This window comes from Morus notabilis, unplaced genomic scaffold (assembly GCF_000414095.1).
Source record: "Morus notabilis unplaced genomic scaffold, ASM41409v2 Scaffold789, whole genome shotgun sequence".
NCBI classification, from domain to species: Eukaryota; Viridiplantae; Streptophyta; class Magnoliopsida; order Rosales; family Moraceae; genus Morus; species Morus notabilis.
In genome coordinates this window covers 242,659-261,869 of record NW_010364361.1, presented here as the reverse complement: position 1 = coordinate 261,869, position 19,211 = coordinate 242,659, and the positions used below count along the sequence as shown (strand labels likewise).

The 19,211-nt window shown below is 34.7% G+C and overlaps 3 protein-coding genes across 3 annotated transcripts in view; all 3 read right to left on the bottom strand.

The window, feature by feature from the left end:
- Positions 1 to 1,484: 1,484 nt before the first annotated feature.
- LOC21406790 lies at positions 1,485 to 7,387 on the bottom strand. The gene is made up of 15 exons (XM_010106538.2): positions 6,976 to 7,387; positions 6,838 to 6,887; positions 5,293 to 6,117; positions 5,093 to 5,159; positions 4,934 to 4,996; positions 4,478 to 4,541; positions 4,304 to 4,397; positions 4,142 to 4,225; positions 3,965 to 4,054; positions 3,556 to 3,583; positions 2,670 to 3,161; positions 2,535 to 2,596; positions 2,190 to 2,299; positions 1,977 to 2,064; positions 1,485 to 1,897 (listed from the first exon to the last, which is right to left on the bottom strand). Exons 1-15 carry the CDS (start codon positions 7,385 to 7,387, stop codon positions 1,568 to 1,570), a joined length of 2,859 nt encoding a protein of 952 aa, XP_010104840.1. The 3' UTR covers positions 1,485 to 1,567.
- A 1,654-nt stretch (positions 7,388 to 9,041) lies between these two features.
- On the bottom strand, positions 9,042 to 13,072 carry LOC21406789 (vesicle-associated protein 2-1). The gene is made up of 7 exons (XM_010106537.2): positions 12,647 to 13,072; positions 11,357 to 11,427; positions 11,185 to 11,266; positions 10,736 to 10,851; positions 10,483 to 10,626; positions 9,962 to 10,036; positions 9,042 to 9,333 (listed from the first exon to the last, which is right to left on the bottom strand). Exons 1-7 carry the CDS (start codon positions 12,708 to 12,710, stop codon positions 9,202 to 9,204), a joined length of 684 nt encoding a protein of 227 aa, XP_010104839.1. The 5' UTR covers positions 12,711 to 13,072; the 3' UTR covers positions 9,042 to 9,201.
- A 4,669-nt stretch (positions 13,073 to 17,741) lies between these two features.
- Positions 17,742 to 19,211, bottom strand: part of LOC21406788 (50S ribosomal protein L19-2, chloroplastic) — a 2,376-nt gene continuing 906 nt past the window's right edge. The window contains exons 3-5 of the mRNA XM_024171116.1: positions 18,761 to 18,847; positions 18,520 to 18,653; positions 17,742 to 17,974 (exon numbers count right to left, since the gene is read on the bottom strand). Coding sequence (XP_024026884.1) covers positions 17,866 to 17,974; positions 18,520 to 18,653; positions 18,761 to 18,847 — 330 coding nt within the window. The 3' untranslated portion in view covers positions 17,742 to 17,865. The remainder of the gene's footprint in view (positions 17,975 to 18,519; positions 18,654 to 18,760; positions 18,848 to 19,211) is intronic.

Genomic DNA, 19,211 nt, shown 5'->3' with positions numbered 1-19,211 from the left:
AGGTTATAAGTAAATTTGAAAGCAAATGCAGGGTATTAATTTTGAGTTTAAAAAGGAAATTTGAGTTAGGAAGAATAAATCTAACTTTAAAAAAAGAGCCAATACATAACAACCAATCTACATCATGATTTTTATCCTAAAAATAACCCATGTTATTAATTTGAGTTATTAATTTGAGGCAAAACGATTCTCATTCATAGGTTGATTTCTAAATTCTTTTTTTTTTTTTTTCCTATACAAACTTGTCAATCGACGATTGAAACTCCTTATTTTTATGTATGAATTGAAGTTTAAGGTTTGTTTTAACACAGGCTGTAAAATTCTTCTAGGAAAAAAAAAAGACCAGCTCTTCCCACCAGGACTCATCCGGGTTTTTAAAACTTACAAACGGGTCAAGCGCAACAAGGGATAGTAGGGGTAATTAAGGAATTTGGGTGTTCGAGAACCACCTAGGCCCAATGGGAAAAAGCCAATGACGTTAACCAAAGAGAAGAGAGTCTTTGCATTTTCGTTATGGGTGGCATCGCTTTGCCACTAAGCAAGCATCTTTGATTTATCCTGTCGAGTACTTCAATAATAATAAAAAAGTAAAGAGAGTTTCTCCGTAAAATAGAAAACATAAATTATTTATATATTTATATTAAAAATTTCCTGTGCTGTATAATATTTTAATTAAATTTAACAGTCAGATTTTATTGATGGAGAAATCTTATCATAAAAGTCCTAAAAGTTTTTTTTTTTTTTTAAAAACATAAATATTGCCGCTGTAAGCCGTAAGGCTATGAAAGGGAACACAAGGAGTTTACGTGGCATGTCCAATAGAATCTTGCCAAGTAAGAGAGGTGACATAATTAGCTCTTTAATTAGTCCAACAACTACAATAATGCTAATTCATTGTAATTGAAAGTGATAAATAACAAAAGTATGACTTTGTCCAAGATCAATCTATTTTCAAATTATAGCATGAATAAAACATCACAAAAAAACGTAATTTGAAAGAGTCTGGTAAAGGAGCAGATGCATTCTCTAGAGTTTTCCAAATACTTCTAGCTTTTATAGAGTTGATTACTATGGCGATCCTGGATTCATTCCAACATAGCTCAACAATACTGGAAGCCAGAAGGTTCGAGTTGGCACAAACAGGTTGCTTGATAAATGCTATTTTCAGCATTAAATCAAGCATCAGCCGTTAAGTATGTTTACTATTAAACACACGAAATGTGAAATTTAGACTTTCTAAGAAATGCTTCTATCTGAAACGTGAAGTAGCTGAATGTTTTTATAAAATCAGTGTTTTATTTTGTATTTAAACAATGTGAAACTAGGGTTTGTTTTTACCTTTTATATAAAACACGTATCTGTAAACGATTTTTTGATCTTCATATACAAAGAATGATCACGAATTTTGCAATTTACCAAAAGAACCAAAAAGTAAGTTAATGATATGTCACACTCAGACAATGCTGTAACAAGGCTTGGCCTGAGATTGTTACAAAAAAAATAATGGGAAATGGTACAAACAAGTAAAAATTGGGGTTAAACAACTTACAGTGTATCGTTAGATTCACTATTCTACAGAAAGCTTCAAGCTTTTTCCTTGAGAAATCTTTGCAGGTTTGTCGACGCTTTTACTACATAAAGCACTGTTTTGTGAGTCCTGATTTAGCATCTGCCTATGCAGCCTCTGCTTCTTCAGGACTTCATGGCATGGCGCGAAAAACTCGTGCTTAAGGGCTTCATCTGCAGTTATCCTCAGCCTCGGGTTCACAGTCAAGCATTTTTCCAAGAGATCGAGAAGTGATCGGGGTACTTCCTTTAAGAAGTCTGGTCGCTTTGTGCTCATTTTGCACCAATCCCACAGTTTGACGGATGGTAAGGACTCAGATTTGTATAGATCCTGTGAAGGACGATTGGATATAAAATCTGTGGTTTCAAAACCAGTAAATAGACAGTAGTATATAACGGATGGTAAATACCTCTGGAAACGAGGATTCACGGTTATGTAGCTTGGCGACTTCCCATAGATCCTCACTGCCTCTCAACTTTGCTATATCTTTTATGTTCCTGATAATATGGTAGTAACATGGTAAGAGGAAACATAAGGCTAGAATATATATATGTATATGTATATGTATGTGTGTGTGTGTGTGTGAATATAAAGCTTCTGGATCAAAAGCACAGATGCCTACTGTTCAGGATCCCCAAAAAAGGGTGTTCTCCCAATCATAAGGTAAAGTAAGGTAACCCCGGCAGACCAGATATCAACCTTGGGACCTTGAAAGGGAGATCTGAATAGAACCTGCAAAAGAACAGAAAAATGAGGCAACAGCTCAAATTGGAAAAAGAAATCATGACAAGGGATGCGTTTATCATGAATAAATTCAAAAGTCCCTTAAAACTCTTTTGAGTCGTGATTTCACTAGGAAGAATGAATCGGTGGTGTGGGAGAAATTTCAGAGAGAGACTCCTTGTTCTATTCTAAATTGCTTTATGTTATCTTCAATTTTCAAACTAAATTGTAATGAAATTCTAACCTCTGGAGCCCGGAAGCCTTTGGTTCCAACACAAGGACCTTCTTTCTTGTATTTTCCATTGCCTAAAAGGAAAATCTGATTAAAATCAGCTTGCGAAGTACATCGACATTGTACTAATTACTAGACAAAACATACCTTTTTTCATCAAGAGGGAACCACCAACACTGATGCCAGTTGAAACCACCGGCATTGGAGTTAGATGAACGAGCATGCTATCCACATTTTGCGGGGGAGCTACGACCCTCTTTCTCTTTGGGGATAGAACACTCGACGCTACATGATTTTGACTCTGCCTTGCTTCCTGAACCAGGCTGATGAGCTCCTTCCTACCTTGGCATGGCAAAGGTTCCCTCATCCTTTCAGCTGAGGTAATGCCAGAGCCATCTGCACCTTGACTTTTGCTAACGTTCCTGCTACCCAAATCATTATTCAAAGTCTTCGTTTGCGCCAGAGCCTTTTGTCTCAAGTTCTTTATGTCTATCTTTGATTTTTTATCTTTTGTTCTCTTGAGATTAGCTGTTTCTGAGGATTTAGGATTTGCTAACGTCCAATCTTTGGTTTGAACAGATTTTGCATTGGAAAGTTTGTAGGGATTGATGTGTGCATCACAGCCTACCTTTGATTTACCTGTGAATACATTGGAATCACATTAAGTTTTGCCTGTTAATCAGATATTTATGGCGATAACAGGGCAAAGAAACTTACGATTACACAGTCAGCAATTTATCCTTTCATAAAAGGCCATTCGTTGAAAGATGCAAGAAGTTGAATAAAGTATGTATACATAAGGAACATACTTTGGTCAACTCTAACTTGAAACTTTGTAACCCAACAAGGTACTAAGGTATATATACTTTCGTCATAAATATTTCTAAAACTATAAACCGATTTAACTGGTGAACTCTAACTTGAAACTTTGTAACCCAACAAGGTACTAAGGGATATATACTTTCGTCATAAATATTTCTAAAACTATAAACCAATTAAATTTAGTTAAATCCCAGAGTAGATGAAGACTCACCGGCATTTCCATACTTCTGATGTAAGTCCTGCAATAGACAGTAAAAATCACTTAAATGAACAAACAGATTGCAGAGTGTTCTACGCAGGGTTAGAAAGAATCAATAGGCCCAAACTAGATAACTAAAAACAGAGAATAGGATTTTGAATGTATATTGAATTGCTCAGTTTGTAAGCTAAATTACACGGGAATATAAAGTTCCCTGCTGATGTACAAAAAAAAAAAGGTAACTAATCTCCCTAATTAAAGAGAAATAATCAGCTAAACGATTATCTCCTAAAATCCCTCTTTGACAGCATGGCTACAATATGACAGCCTATCTACATGCCATATATAGTACAAATTGATTACAATTATTTTAGTAATCTTCCAACAAGAACCATGAAACTAGTAGGTAAATGTAACTAACCATCGCAAGGTTGAAATCAATCAGGTGCCCCTTATTAGCCTTACGAAAGAAAAGGAAATTTCCGGGTTTGACGTCCCTATGAATTACTCCCTGCCAATGCAGAAACAATAGTTTTCAAGAACTTTGTGTGTTGCATAAGAACTTGGATCCTCATACGATACACCAATGACCTGATACCTGCTTATGAAGACTAGCAAGTGCTTTAAACATGCAATATCCATACCACTGGAGCTGAAAAACATCTATTTCTCTCTTTAGGACCTGAAAGCAAAATTACATCAAAACATGATGCAGAAGGAAAGAGAAGAAAAGGAATCAAATAAAATGTAGAATCATTACCTCAGGCCTGTCATGCTCAACATGCTCTAAGACAAAACAATCGGAATCTCCATTGTTGAAACAACCTTCATACTTGATGACAAAATTTTTACCCCTGTATTACAGAAAAATATTGGCGTTAAAAAATCCAAACTTGACACCAAAGCACGCTGCAAATTTCCATACGATTACTACCCAAATCGCTCCAGCATTCTCTGCTCATTGTAAACATGATGCTTATGTGCATTAGCATGAGGACCTGCAAACATAAAAGGTGCAGAAGGTGAGATCAAGAAGTGTCTCACATCATACTGATACAAGTATTGATCGTATTCCATGCTGAGAATGAGAAGTTATGTGGACTTTAAATATTTGTGAGACACAAATCCACATCTTGTTGTCAAATCATCTAGTCTAATTTCCAGACTGGAATCCATGGTTCTATAATCTAGATATCCCCAGCTCTATCATTTAGACTGTCTGAGACTGACTGATTCCAGACCAATTGCTATTTTACATGTCCAGAAAGACATACTTAGGAACTATGATAATTTTGCAGGCGAAGGCAGAAATTATATTCATAATCCTAATTCCTAAATTTTCAGGACAGGAAACAAAACGACATGAAATTTAAAGTTTTGCTTTACTTACACTTAATTGCAACAGTAGTTCCATCATTCTTCCTCCTTGCCCGATAAACAGTCCCATAACCACCTGCATAATTGGATGTTGGCAATGGCAATAAATACATAAAATACAGTAAACAAGTTAGTAAAGGGGCAGAAAGTAGAATGCATAATCAGAACATACCTGAACCTTCTTCCTCTTCTACAACATAAGATTCAAAGTTTGGAAGTATTTTTTGTTCCATCCGGTCCTACAAAGTAAGCATCATCAAATACAAATAGTCTATGCTTTTGTTGAAAACCAACTAGAGTAACTCCAGATGTACGAATGACATACCAACAAGATCTGCATGAGATACAGATATTCCATAAGGTGAAGCATACCTTCGGAGAAATAGAAGTAGAGCTTCTCTTTCTTTGTTTGGTATGCATGTCACTATTATTTTTCTTCCTTAATGTCTGCCTTATGTCAATTACTTTGCAATCTCCTTTAGACTGTCCTTTCTCTTTCAGGGTATCATCAGCCTTGTCATGGCCTAAAGACTTAAAAATCTTTTTTAGACTTAAGAATGCTGCATCCACATGAAAAGTCTCCATCTGTGCAAAGGGCTCTGATAACTTATTCTGAGCAACAACGAGACTAGAATCTGGTGGGAGAGCCCATGGCTCCACATGCCTATTCGTTTTCTCTTTTTCAGAGTATGGCATTGTATCAAAACAGTTCACCCTTTCCATTCCACCACTTCCATGTGGTGTATCCAAAAGAATGGTGTGAAGTAGTTGGAACTGATTTCCCATTTCTCCCATATTACTGCCAGAAGCCAGTGACCTTTCTTCCTCTTGACTTCCTTTAGTTCTTTCCTCTTCGGAGATCCTAATTTTTGTAGCTGTGGAATTCCCATCACCACTTGCCCCATCTTTAAAAGCTCCTTTGGGCACTGCTAGATTTTCTAACATGCTGATTTGAAGAGCTGGCTCTGGATTAGGTTCACAAGCCATTGTTTCTTTGTTAACCTTCCTTTGCATGGAAAAACTCGTACCCATTTCACCTTCTATAAATTTAATTTCTGTCCGGTGACAACTCAATTGTACTGCACCAGATTTTCCAGACAAAGGGGCAGCAAATATGAAGTCGTCTACCATCTTTGACATGTCAAGTGGATTTGTGTTTATTCTCCAGCTGAAGTGATCAATTACGTTAAGAGGTACCTGCATAAGTCATTTGATTCAGCAGCTACCAAGAATAAAAATTTTCTAGACCTCACAAAATTCATATAGTTTTAGCGAGGAAGAAAAAAGACGATTCCTGTAGATCAAAAATGCTCTCAAAAAGAGAAAAGTGTGATAGATTTTGTTTCTAAGAAAAGAGCAAGAAACAATAAGCAATCAAACTACTTGATTTTAAAGACTAGAGAAAGAAAGAGAGAATACCATAAATGAGTTCAAATTGTAGAAAACATAACAATAAACTTGAAGGCAAAAAAAGTGCACATTGATTGCATCAAAGGAGGGGATTGACTCTTCAATTTACATTTATGATGCAATTTGCGAGCAAATGTGCATCTTAGAAGTTGCTAATAATTCCATTAAAATGTAAAATTCTTCAGATATAGTTAAAAGCTGACCAAACACTCAACTTTGTTTTGCAATAAGAAAAAATAATAAAAAGAGAGATTTGCCTTCCAGTATTATCAACCTCGTGTAATACTGTAGATTCATCCTCTAAGCATTAACTTTTTTCCATTTCTTCAAACAACAATGAAAAAATATGTCTCTCCATATTGTTAAACAGAGATGAAGAGTTGTAAAATGCGACCTTAGCCCGTAATATTGAAAAACTGAACAAAAATCTACGACCTGAAACCGCATAAAACAGAAAATGCAGATCTCTAAAATTCAGATAAATTCATCAGAAAAAAAAAAAGTTACCTTTGGAGAAGTATACTGGATTTCTATCGGCACTCGATTCTCTTTCTTCTCTGGATTGCATCAAACATCAACAAATCAGTTAAATCCCAAAACAAAATGAAGTTTCTGAAAAAGAAAACATAATTCTCCTCAAATTACCGTCTCCGGAAAACAAAGTCAATCTTCTTTTTTCTGGCTGCGTGAATTCGAAGTCCGACAACAGTCGTTTCCGGTTCTCAAAGCACATCACAAGACGCTGCGAAGACGACGACGTCGACGAGGAGATCGGGTTTACAAAATCCGAAGTCGCGACAGACTTAGTGAAAGCCGTCACGGCAACCGGAGAGGGCACGACCAGTAGATCTTTGGTCAAGAAGATCGGAGAGTTGGGGATGGAGCAGAGGTAGTGGACGAGCTCCGGTGAGGCCGGGAACAACTTGCAGAGGGAAGCGAGCTCCGGAGGGCGAGCGGGGCGGCCGAGCGAGAGGAGAAGGGCAAGGAGGTGGCGAGCCCTCTCATGGCCGGAGCTGGCTATGAAGATGAGTTCTGAGCTTGTGGAGTGAGTTTCCATGGAGTTTTTTTTTAGAGAGAGAAAGAGGAGAGAGGGAGGGAGAGAGTAGTGAGTAATGGAAATGGGAGGGGTTGATGATTTGAGATTTGGGGTTCCGGGCAGCGGGAAAAAGGAGCGCCAAAAATGTGACATACGTGTGAGGTTGAATAATTGGCACGTGTGGGAAACTCGACATTTGATGTTGAGAAACGACATCGCTTTTCTCTTAAAATTTTGCTGGCGTTTCTTCAGAAGACGATGATACACTGTTCGTCGTTATGGCGTAAGACGACATGCCGTGCACTTTTAATGAAAAGTGGCATGCATTTTTTCCGTTAATATAATCTAATTCGTAAAATGGCTTTGTTTATGCTTTGGGATTTTATGCTGTTTAGGTTAAAGAATGGATTTCTTTTATCATTTAATTTTGTGATCTTTAAATTCGCACTTTTTAATATTAAGGTTCAAAGTACGAATTCTTAAAAAAAAAAAAAAAAAACGCAATATTAGAGTTCCAATTCTTAAAACAAAAATTTAAAACACTACAGCCCGGTCCTGTTTGGAGTTAGTTTTGTTTTTATTTTTCATATTTTTTGAGAAAAAAAATGAAAACGGAAGAGACACGGCGTTTGACACAATTAAAGACAAAAAATAGAAATGAAAATGATTTTTTAATTTAGTGTAAAATAAGAGAGAAATGAAAAACGACTTTTAGTCGTTTTTATTTTTATTTCCGTTTTTTATTCTCTCGAGCACAGAAAAAGAGTGAGAGATATTAATGAATTTGTTTATACTAAAAATATTTTTTTAATAAAACTGCCAAACACATTTTTAAAAATGATTTTTATTTGAGATTAAAAATATTTTCATTTTTATTTTTATATAAAAAAATAAAATTATTTTAAAATGAATTTTAAACGCAACGTTTATAAATACTATTGTTGTTATTGTTTTTAATATATTTGGAATAAGGTCGTTTATTCGACGTAGACAGCACGTGTTGTCCTGAACTAATCGATTCTCTTTTGCTCATCAGCCAGTCGGCTTTAAGCAGCCTTCGCATTTTTATCAAGAAAAAATCACAGTGGTTTAGATTACAAGATCTCCCGTAAAATTTAATAGCTATTTGCTTCTCTTCTTAAACACAACATTTTTCTTTTAAAAAAGTTTCTTGTCGTTCAGGTTGAAAAGTAACACGTCGTTTCTTGAATAAAAGTCTCCTGTCGATTTCTTGCAAGGCCATATACGGAAGTGTGTTCCTCTCAAGGACTTGCTTGTTTGGAAAACGACGTGCACTCCTTTTTTGCTTTTAGAGTTTAGCCCACGAGCTTCATGTCCTTATGTTACAGAATTTGCTGTCGTTTGGCAACGAGATGGTATTTTGTAGAAAAGCACTGAAACGGAATCACTGATGCATAAAATGACAAAATCAACTACTCTTACACACCCCAAAAAAATAAAAAATAAAAAAGTTAACCCGTTCTTTTTATTGATTCAAGTTTAGAATTTAAATTTTATTACAGTAAAAAGCTTTCAGAAACAGTCACATCTAACTTTTTTATTACAGTAAAAAGTTCTCACACAACATCACATCTCAACTCGAATTAGCGAACCGAACGGGACTGCATTCAGTTATGAGAGAGAGAGAGAGAGAGAGAGAGAGAGAGAGAGAGAGAGAGACATAATTTATAAACCAACAGATGAATAAGGATTATCAATATACAAAGAACTCAAAAAGGTAACCGGGCAAACTTTCCATCCAACGGAAACGCAAGAAAGTTTATACAATAAATCGAACAAGAAGATATGTGTGCGGAAGACATGGTAACATTTCTTTATGTAGTTGGTGAAGACGATAAAAGGTTCATAAGGAAGCCAACCATGAGTCCAATTAGTCCCACAAGCACTGCAAAGGCAAAGGAAAATCCCGGGTCACCTTTACGATATCTTCGCCTCCTAAGCATGTCCTGTTAGGAGAACAAAAAATTATGGAGATAAATCTGTTAGTGATAAACCAGAAAGATGTAATGTTGTTATTGTACAAACTACAATTCACAAGAGACCTCATCAAAGTCTCGGTTGAAACTAGAAAGATATTATTGTCCTTCCTTCTTCAATCATCCAAATACCTCTTTACTTGTCGTCTTCTTTCCTTTTTCCCTTTTACGCCCTTTCATCAGAATCTTCTTTTAAGTCGTCTAGTAAAAGTCGTAATCTCTCTTTACTTATCATTTTCTTTAATTTTTCATTTCACGTCTTTTTGTCAGAATCTACTTTAAGTCGTCTAGTAAAAGTCCTTAATCTCCTTATTTGAATGGATTTGACCAAGTTATATCTCATAGAACGTCAACACACATGATGTTTTGAGAGTTCAGATAGGGATGAACTCGATGGGCAGCATGAAAATCCAAGTTGGAGCAGATGATGAGAGTTCACTTTCTGTCTGTCTTTTATAAAGTTATTACTGTAATTTACCTTACTATGGCCGAATCACCATGGATGTTAAAACTAAGTAAATGCATAAAACACCCTACAAATGCTCCGACGTTATAAGAGAAAAAACATAGCAAGCAGAAGAATAACAATAGAACCGACCAGTTCTTGCTGAAGTTGCTGCGTCTGTCTAACAGCTAAATCTCTTTCATCCTTCAGCCGCTGTACAGCTTGATTCTACATAACAAGATAAACTTTTAGTAATAGCAATCGACACAAGTTCTGAAATATGCTGTAAAAGTGTACTTATGAGCCTCATTGTGTACCATTTCTTGATTGGTTACTTCACAAGCAGAAGACTAACAATAGAACCAACCAGTTCCTATGATTTTATTGCTTATGATAGTTTGAAGTGATAAAATTAATAAGAAAATGAAGCTCATCATGAAGAAAATGAATAAGTAATAATCCAAGATGCATTGTGAAACTAATATAGAACTTGTAAGAGGTAGCCAATATAGGATGGGCCTGATTTCCCACGAGAACAATAATTTTACTTTATGAAACTTACAAAATTTTGACACCTTGCGTCTTGAAATAATATGAAGATATTCTTGTATTAGGTTTCTTAAGTAGTTGAAGATAATTCACTCAAACGAAAAACCATGTCAATCCTAACTCACAGAATTGTCATCAGGACTGCGAGTAGGACTACGCGTAGAGCTTTTTAATGATTCATCATCTAAGTTTCCTTGAGCTGAGGTGGGAGAGGTATAAACAACTCTGAGCTTGCACTCCTCTAACGCCCTTCCGCTCTCCTTATTAAACTGCGTAAAACGTCAACAACATTCTCCCAACATTAGTGGCGTTTAAAAATGATAACCTGCGTATCCAAATGGCAAACAAGAGAATTTGCATAAAAGTGAAAAAACTTACAGTATCTTGTGGAAGATCATCAACATCAGTATTCGGAGAAACTATTGTACTCTGCAAGAGAAATTTATCCTTGCACTGCATATCTGGAGGATATTCTCGTTGGGCTTGGAGGGTCACTGCAAAATCCCAACGTTAGCTGGTTGAAAGTCGGTAATGCATTATCCGAAGAGCTATGAGCGAATGTATGAGGATCATAATAGCCACGTATACTTTTCATGAGCTAGGTCAAATGGTTAGTCAAAGTTAGCATGTTTCCTTTTGTGCTGCAATATATTTCCTAGACAAAAAATCTATCAGTGGCTATGCAAGTTGAGGAGTTGAAAGACCATTTTCGCTAGAGTATACTCTAACAAATGTACCTATATGTTTTTATTATTAGAATTGAAAAGGACCCAAAAATAAGTGAAAAAATAAAAAATCCAATATTTTTTCAATGTAACTAGTAGTACCTCTGATGACACATGAGTCCCATGGCTGTATAACACCAGTATTTGGCCGTACGAAATACTTCTTAGGTGATGTGGTTTTCACCTAGCAAAAAACACAGTCACCAATGAAAAAATTAAGAATAATCATAATGGATTGGAGCGTGTATATTTTCATAAAATGAATAAAAGATACCTTAAAAGCAACATAGTGTTCTGTGTTGTTGACAACTTTAAGATCACAATAGCTTTGCTTGTCCACCTCAACTGGTTAAATAAATCACAAGATCGTTAAACATTTCTAGATTGAAAATCTGCGGGGAAAAAGAAAAAGGCTCCGAGCCAGAGTAGACAGACAGTTGCACTTTTGCAGGAAACACTAGTATTTCAAACTTCAAAGAACACACCATCAGGATGCAGCACAATACATATGTTCTGAAGGTGTCTCTTATTAATTTAAAATTAGTGAATTTGCTGCGCTCATCCCTTCCTTTCTTTACGCTATGCTACCTACTACACACGTTTCTTTCAGCTAGGCTAGCTACCTGACCATGTCAACAAAAATACTAAAACGCAGCGGTGCAAGCCAACCAGGTAAAAAAAACGGCATTACACATCTTATCCTCTTAATTGAAGATTATAAGCAAAGTCGTTGAATTGTCTATCTTACCACCTTCCCACCTTCCTAGGAAATGAATGCAAGTAATGAATATTCACCATTTGACGAAACAATCCGTGTCGAGATCATTGAAGCCATTCCCGAAATCAAGACTCGGGAAATTCATCCCCAACAACCTGAAATTCATCCCCAACAACATTTCCCTAAAACCAGACATTCTATCCAGTCATTTTAGTAAGTAACCTTAAAGAGCTTCCAGAAACAATAAAAACAAAGACCCAATAAACCAGAAAACTCAATTCTTTTTATAATAAAGATAAAGATTTGTCCTTGGGGAAGTCATGTAGCTCAAAGAATCTCAATATGCCAATTAGGAAAATGGCCCCCAAGAGAACCTGGCTAACCTAGATTAATACTCCACATTAGAAGTTGGTCATCCAGTTCCCAATAAAAGAAGCAAAATGCCATAACATAAGCAAAATCTGAATGATCCTAAGTCCCTTTAGACGTCAAGCACACAACTAGCCAATATCAGCCAAAATACCTTTCCCTTCTGTCCTCAACATATATTGCCTTTACCTTTTCTCGAACGCAACAACTAACCTTATAGCTCAATTGTCTTGTTTCACCTCAAAATCTTTCATTCATTTATCATACCCATCAATAAGACAAAACGACACCCACTAAATCCCATATCTACAAACTTTAAACTTCTTACAAAAATTTCGTATCTTCTCATGCATAACGAATCATATTTCTATTTCCACTCGCGATCATATATATATATATATATATATATAAAGAAATCCCAAATTCACATTCGAAAACAAAACAGTGAAAGAGATAGAGATAGAGAGAGAAACATACATTGGAACTTGAGCTCGTCAGGGTCAACGGAGATCAACTGATTAAAACCGGCAGAGGCAGTCATGGTAAAAAAGCCCACCGGATCAACAATCTACCAAAAACCTCATCAACCAATCCAAAACGCGACCAGAGATAACCAAAATCGCAAAATTTTCAGAAGAGAGAGAGAAGTAGAATTCGGCGTATACGCGTGTTCGCGCGCGATTTAGAGAGAGAAAGAGAATGGTTTGGAGATCAAAGAAGGAAAGAAGAAGGAGCTTAATTTGGAGAGACTAACATGCGGTTGGCGAGAGACTCCGGATTGCTCGGTCCAAACTCGTCTTCTGTTTCCCAGGCTTCTCCGCCTAATAAGCTCCTAGAGAGAGAAAGAGAGTTAGAGAGAGAGAGAGAGAGAATTTTGGCGGAGGTTTCCTCAGTTCCCCACAAGGTATGGTTTGCTTATGGTATGGCAGATAGAGGAGGAGAGAGAGATGACACGTGGCATGTGGAGATTGTTTGACGCCGCTTCAAAAGTTCGAGAGAGAGAGGATTTTGAGAAGACTTCACCAGTCTGGAAGTGGGACCCAGTTACATGTCAACTATCTGGCTTATCAACGTGTCCTTACCCTTTTTCCTTTTCTTTTTTTGAAAGTGTTTTTTCTTTTGTTTTAGATTTTCTGATACATATATGATTTTAATAGTTAAATTTATATATTTTTTAATTTTTATGTGATTTTATATAGATTTAATAAATATAAAATTTAACTTATTAATATATTAAATACTGAAAAATATTCTTTTTTTTAAACAAAAAATATCCCTTTTTTTCATGTTTGTTTAGTGTTATTTATTTTTTTAATTATTAATTAATGTCTATGTGCTTTGAACATCACGTAAATTGATATTTTCACATACAAATTTGTTGATAATTGTGGTATTCACTCGTTAAAATATGTTTTTTTACTACATATTTTTTAAGGAGTGTTTGGCATGTAATAACTAATAAAAATTACATTATCGGTAAAGTAATAAAAGACAATATAATTTCTAAAAAGACATGTATTATCATTTTATTTTCAAGAATCATGTATTATTATATTTGATTACGTATAAACAATTTTTTTCCGTATTTTCAAAAATATTATTTTAAAGTGTTTGATTTTTCACAGTAATGTAATGTTACATGTCATTGCCTATTTTTGTTAGGATCATAATGTTTGTCAGTCCCGTCTTTTCGCTGATTCGAGTTTTGTTACAGTAAAAAGTTTTTAAAAATAATCACATCTAATTTTTTTGCTACAGTAAAAAGTTCTCACGCAACATCACATCTTAACTCGAATTAGCGAACCGAATGAAAACTTGTCATGCAAAACTATCAAAAAAGAGTTGGCCGTCTCTAATGTAATCTAGCATCGTCCTAATATACCATTTTGCATTAAGGTAGCTCTCCTAAACCTTAAGTGTAGCATTTATGTCCCTAATTAGGGAATGAACTAGCCCATGCATTGGCCAACTATATTTTTTTTATTTTTTTATTTTGATGCATCTTTGCATGGAACAGATGATTTTTTTTTTTTTTTGTGATTTTTTTTAAAGCACGGAACAAATGATATTGTATAGGAGGATTTGAGGATGGAATAAAAGTGCATCTAATTTTTTTAAAATATTAACATCAATTGTTAGGTGTTATCTTTTGAAATAATGTTATAAAACACTCGTGGTGTTAAGTACACTATAAAAATAGAGGGTAAGTTTCATGATATAAGATATACAAATGAGGTTTATTTTATACTAATTGTAGTGTTTAGCACCGGTAATATTCTAATTTTCTTGCCTTCGGTGCTGCTTACATCGGCAATTAACAAGCAAAAATTGATAAACTCAAATTGTTTTTTTTCCTCTCTTTATTTTGGGTATTGAAGATCAGAGCCACAAATTTTCTTGATAATCAGACTAAAAATTAAAAATAGTAAACAAATGGTATTTTTTTTCTTTTTCCCTTTAAAAGTCAATGGCCACTTTTTTTTATTTATTTAAATGGAGCTAAGGTCTTTTGGATCTATAAATGTTTTTTTTTTTTTTTTGGTTGTATCTATAAATTGAAAAACTTCAACCTTCCCTTTTCATAATTCCACTTATTGGCACATAAAGGGGAGGGAAAGCTCTTGTTGGCTTTATGCTCTATACACCTTATCCATTTCTCTCTCCCTCTCTCTTTTGAAAAAAAAAAAAAAAAAAAAACACACATTTTTCTGTTCTGAATTTAAAGTGAAAATATTGAACACGACTTTAAATTGTTTCATATTAAAGTTGAATACAAAAATATTGATAAGCAAACTTCAAATGCAATTTCTTAATTTTAAGTTTTATTTATTTTACTGATTTGAGTTTAAAATTTAAATTTTATAAAAGTAAAAAATTTTAAAAGATAATAATATTTAACCTTTTTACTACAAAAAAATATTTTCACATAAAATTATATATTAATTTAAATTAAAAATTTAAATCAACGAATTAAAAGAAAGATTATGTTCACTTTATTAATTCGAGTTTAGAATTTGAGTTTTGTTACAGTAAAAAGCTCTCACAAATAATCACATCTAACTTTTTTGCTATAGTAAAAAGCTCTCACATAAAATTACATCTCAACTCAAATTATAAACTCAAATCAACGAAATGAATGGACTCTGAGGAGTAATTTTGTTTAGATGTTTGCCGCAACAAACGTGCAGTGAGTGAATTTAAATGATGGCCCCCACTTTACTTAAGTGAGTGGCATGTGCCCAAAGATTATGATCCCAAGCTACCAACCAAAACGTCATCATGATTATGATTAAATAATAACAACGATATTTACCAAAAGCAAAACACACTTGGACGTTTTATGTCGTTTACGTGTTCTTTTCTCGCACTTGATGTGATGGGGATTTTTCTGTGCTTTTTTTTCTTTTAAAGGAAATGATGGAGATTTGCTTTTTTTTGCTTTAAAAGGAGATTTTCTTTTTGATAGTTTAAGATAAGATCCAACCTCTCCTCTCCCACCTCCTTCCATTGGTTGTCCTGCTAAAGAAAATTCATTGTACTTGCCCCCATTGGCAAAAGAAATCAGAGGCTAAACCTCAAGAGCTTAGAATTGTTACATCTGTTAATTATTACAATTACAATTCTCAACTTGATTAGCAAAAAAATTACAGTTCTCAACTTTACGCATGTAGTTTTCTGGATAGAAATTTCGGTCTAAGGGGAGAGTGGTGGCCCAATTGGACCATAAAGCCCGACGGACATAGTGTCAGAGTCTAGCTCAAAGTTGTACAAGAGGAGCCTAGTTTGTTTCACTTATTCGAGTTTAGAATTTAAGTTTTACTATAGTAAAAAGTTATCACAAACAGTCACATTTAACTTTTATACTACAGTAAAAATCTCTCACATAAAATCACATCTCAACTTGAATTCTAAACTCGAATCAGCGAAACGAACGGATGTATCTAAAAATAAAAATAAAAAATAGAAAATATATTTTTGAGAGTATATGAATTTAAATTTTTATTTTTTATTCTTAATAAATATTTTTTTATTAATTTAATTATTTGAATAGGAAAAATTATGAATTAAGAATAAATGGTATAAATTCTGACTCATACATTTTTACACTTTTAAAATGTATGTATCAAGATTATCTAAATAAAAATAAAAAGATCATTTGAATAGGATTAGACCAACCTGAATAAAATTTCGGTCTTAAAACTCTAACCCGATCCAGACTAACAGTGGTGAGCCTTGAGTTGACCTATTTGATCGGCCTAAATTTGCAACTCAAGTTTCTCGACACAACTAGCTAGCTACGAAGCTAACTATGATTTGATGCCGTACTATCAAACAAGTAGCTATAATTTGATACTGTACCTATTTAATAGAGAAGATAATTACAATTGCCACTCTTCACATTTTTTTCGATCAAATTATCAAACTCCTCGACCGATGAATCAAGTAGTCTCTGAATCTGACGAGATCCATCTAATAGTTGCACTTGCCATATATTCAGAAAATTAATAAGAAAGCAGAGTTTTTAAACGTTAAAGCAATTAATTGATTGCTTCTATTTTTAATTATTTTTTTAATCTCTTTTTTGTCGCATACATCCTTTTTAACTTTTAAAGGATTGGTGCTTCACACTTGAGTCCGCTAAAAGTTTAGAGGTAAATTTAACTTTTGGAGTAAAAGCATTATAACCCTTCAGAAAGAGCAAAACTCGGACTTATTATAAAAGTGTAATGTAATGACTTCAAAAGTAGCGTTCCCTTTTCTTCCCTAATTTCAAAAGTAAATAAAAGCTTATTTGCCTCTCCTCATCCACAACAATGACCTTGAACTTATCAGCTCAAAAAAAAAAAAAAAAAAAAAAAAAAAAAAAAACACTCACACACACATTGAAATGAGACTAGTTTAGCCCATATGTTATCCACTAAAAAAAAAAAAGAAGTGCAATTCTTTCCATTTTTTCCCTCCATCAAGTGGGATGCATAATTTTTTCTCTACTTGAAAAAAGAATGTCACATTCTAATCCCAATAGCCACCAAACATGTCAAGCCATTATCACCAACGCAAATCAAAAGAATGCACCTAATCCCAAACAGTATCCCAATCCAATCCTGCATACCGCATGAGGAAAAAAAAACTGCTAAACATGAGTTGGTCGGTTAGATTGTAAATCCACCAAACATGTCAAGCCAATAGCCCTAGCATAGTTCAAGCCAAACCAAACCAAACCAGTCCGATCCCAAACAGGCTTCCATGCAAAATGCAGCAAAACTACAAAATATCAATCGTTTGTTACATAAGACAGTTTTCAATTATGGATTTGAAGGACGCAGGGGAACACGAATTACACGCAACGCTGGAGATATGATAAGTTTATAACAAAGTTGTTTGGAGATTCCGTAAGAGGGAGGGGGAAAGAACAAGTTGCAGAGTCGAACATATTCTGATCCTTTTCGTTCAAATATGAAATTGCTAAATGATTCGACAAATGCAGTCTAACACATGTGAATGCAATGCCTCTTCCGTTGGGAATTTCACTAAAAAGATGCAAAAGAAAATGAAGATAATGGAGAAAACGAGAGAGAAATGATACATTTACCAAAAATGGACAAAAAAAAAAAAAGACATGTTCTCAAAATATCCCAAGATTCAGGGAACAAGTTTGAAAGTAAAAACACCAGAGAGCAGCTGCATCAGCATTTTCACTTGAAAGTGGATAGCCTGGGAAGTTTGTCCCTCAGATAATACAATCTCGCTCTCCTGACTTTCCTGTGATTAACTACTTTTATCTCTTTAATATTTGGTGAGTACCTGCAAAGACAACAGGAGAGAAGCAAACTCAAATAACATTTACATTACAAGAAACATCATTTTTTAGACTTGTTTGAAATCTTAAGGAGAAAGTTACGTAAAACTGAGAGAGTTATGTGGAGTCTCCTTTTCCTGTCTTCTATGTTTTCTAAATTTAGTTGATAATAATGTTAGGGACTAGAAAAGTCAACATTTATATAGCAAAATAATGATTTACTTCCCCCACCCTTGGGGGACAATGTTTATTCTAGTAACAAATTGATAAATGTTTACTTTTTAGTTTTCATGAACAATAAATAAATAAAAAAACAAAAAAACAAAAAAACAAAACGCAAACATTACCGACCAGGGCATTATTTCCAGACCTTATAAGTGAAAGTAGGTTGTTCATATTCAATTCGTCCCAATTTATAGTGTTCCATGTAAACTCCAACTAGTTATTTGTGCAGGGCTATGGATTAAAAATATATAATAAACATCAGGAAAATGAACCAAGCACAGAGCCACAGTGAAACTTCAAGCTAATTTTAAAGAAGGAAACTTACAGCGGGAATACAATCTCGACTCCTATGCCAGCAATAATTCTCCTAATACGAATTGTTGTGTGAATGCCGGCATTTTGCCTTGAGATGACGATACCTTTATAGACAGACAACCTACGCCTATTTTCGGGAACTTCCTGTTAGTCAATCACATAAACATCATCACAAAAAGATTCACAGCAAAACAGTACATTTAGTAAAATTAACGGGAAAAAGGTGAGAAGAATAACAAAAACACAAATACCAATTTGATTTCCACAATGTCTCCGGTTCTAATGTCTGGAATTGGCCTTTCGTTCTCTGATGCTTCAACTGCCCTCTTATTTAAAATCTAATCAGACAACAACGTCTTCCATCAAAATGATGTACATTGCTATTGTATCATAATAGACAAAAGGACAAGCAAAGAAAATGGTAAGTGACATATTTTCCTATTGTTATTGATCCCCAGCACCCACCTTGGGCCTAGAAGACAATGAGAAATAAATTCAAGTTGGACCTGCCACTAGTATAAGTTTCACAGGGATTGTTTCCGAAACGTGAGCTCTGCAACTCAAAAACCCAGCACTTATAATAGGCTTATGGGCTGTTCGGTTCAAGGGGAAGGGTTTTGAACCATTGTTTGGTTGTTAAAAGATTGAACTTGAAATGTGGTTGAGAACCCAAAATCACGGGTTGTAGAGAACTTAACCCCC

Coding starts and splice junctions, on each gene's coding strand:
- LOC21406790 (XM_010106538.2), bottom strand. CDS start 7,387: ATGGAAACTCACTCCACAAGCTCAGAACTCATCTTCATAGCCAGCTCC. Junction 6,118..6,837: donor TCCAGTATACTTCTCCAAAG/GTAACTTTTTTT, acceptor TGACTTATGCAG/GTACCTCTTAACGTAATTGA. Junction 2,300..2,534: donor AAGGCTTCCGGGCTCCAGAG/GTTAGAATTTCA, acceptor GTTCTTTTGCAG/GTTCTATTCAGATCTCCCTT.
- LOC21406789 (XM_010106537.2), bottom strand. CDS start 12,710: ATGACTGCCTCTGCCGGTTTTAATCAGTTGATCTCCGTTGACCCTGAC. Junction 11,428..12,646: donor TGACGAGCTCAAGTTCCAAT/GTATGTTTCTCT, acceptor TTATTTAACCAG/TTGAGGTGGACAAGCAAAGC. Junction 10,852..11,184: donor GGACTCATGTGTCATCAGAG/GTACTACTAGTT, acceptor GGGATTTTGCAG/TGACCCTCCAAGCCCAACGA.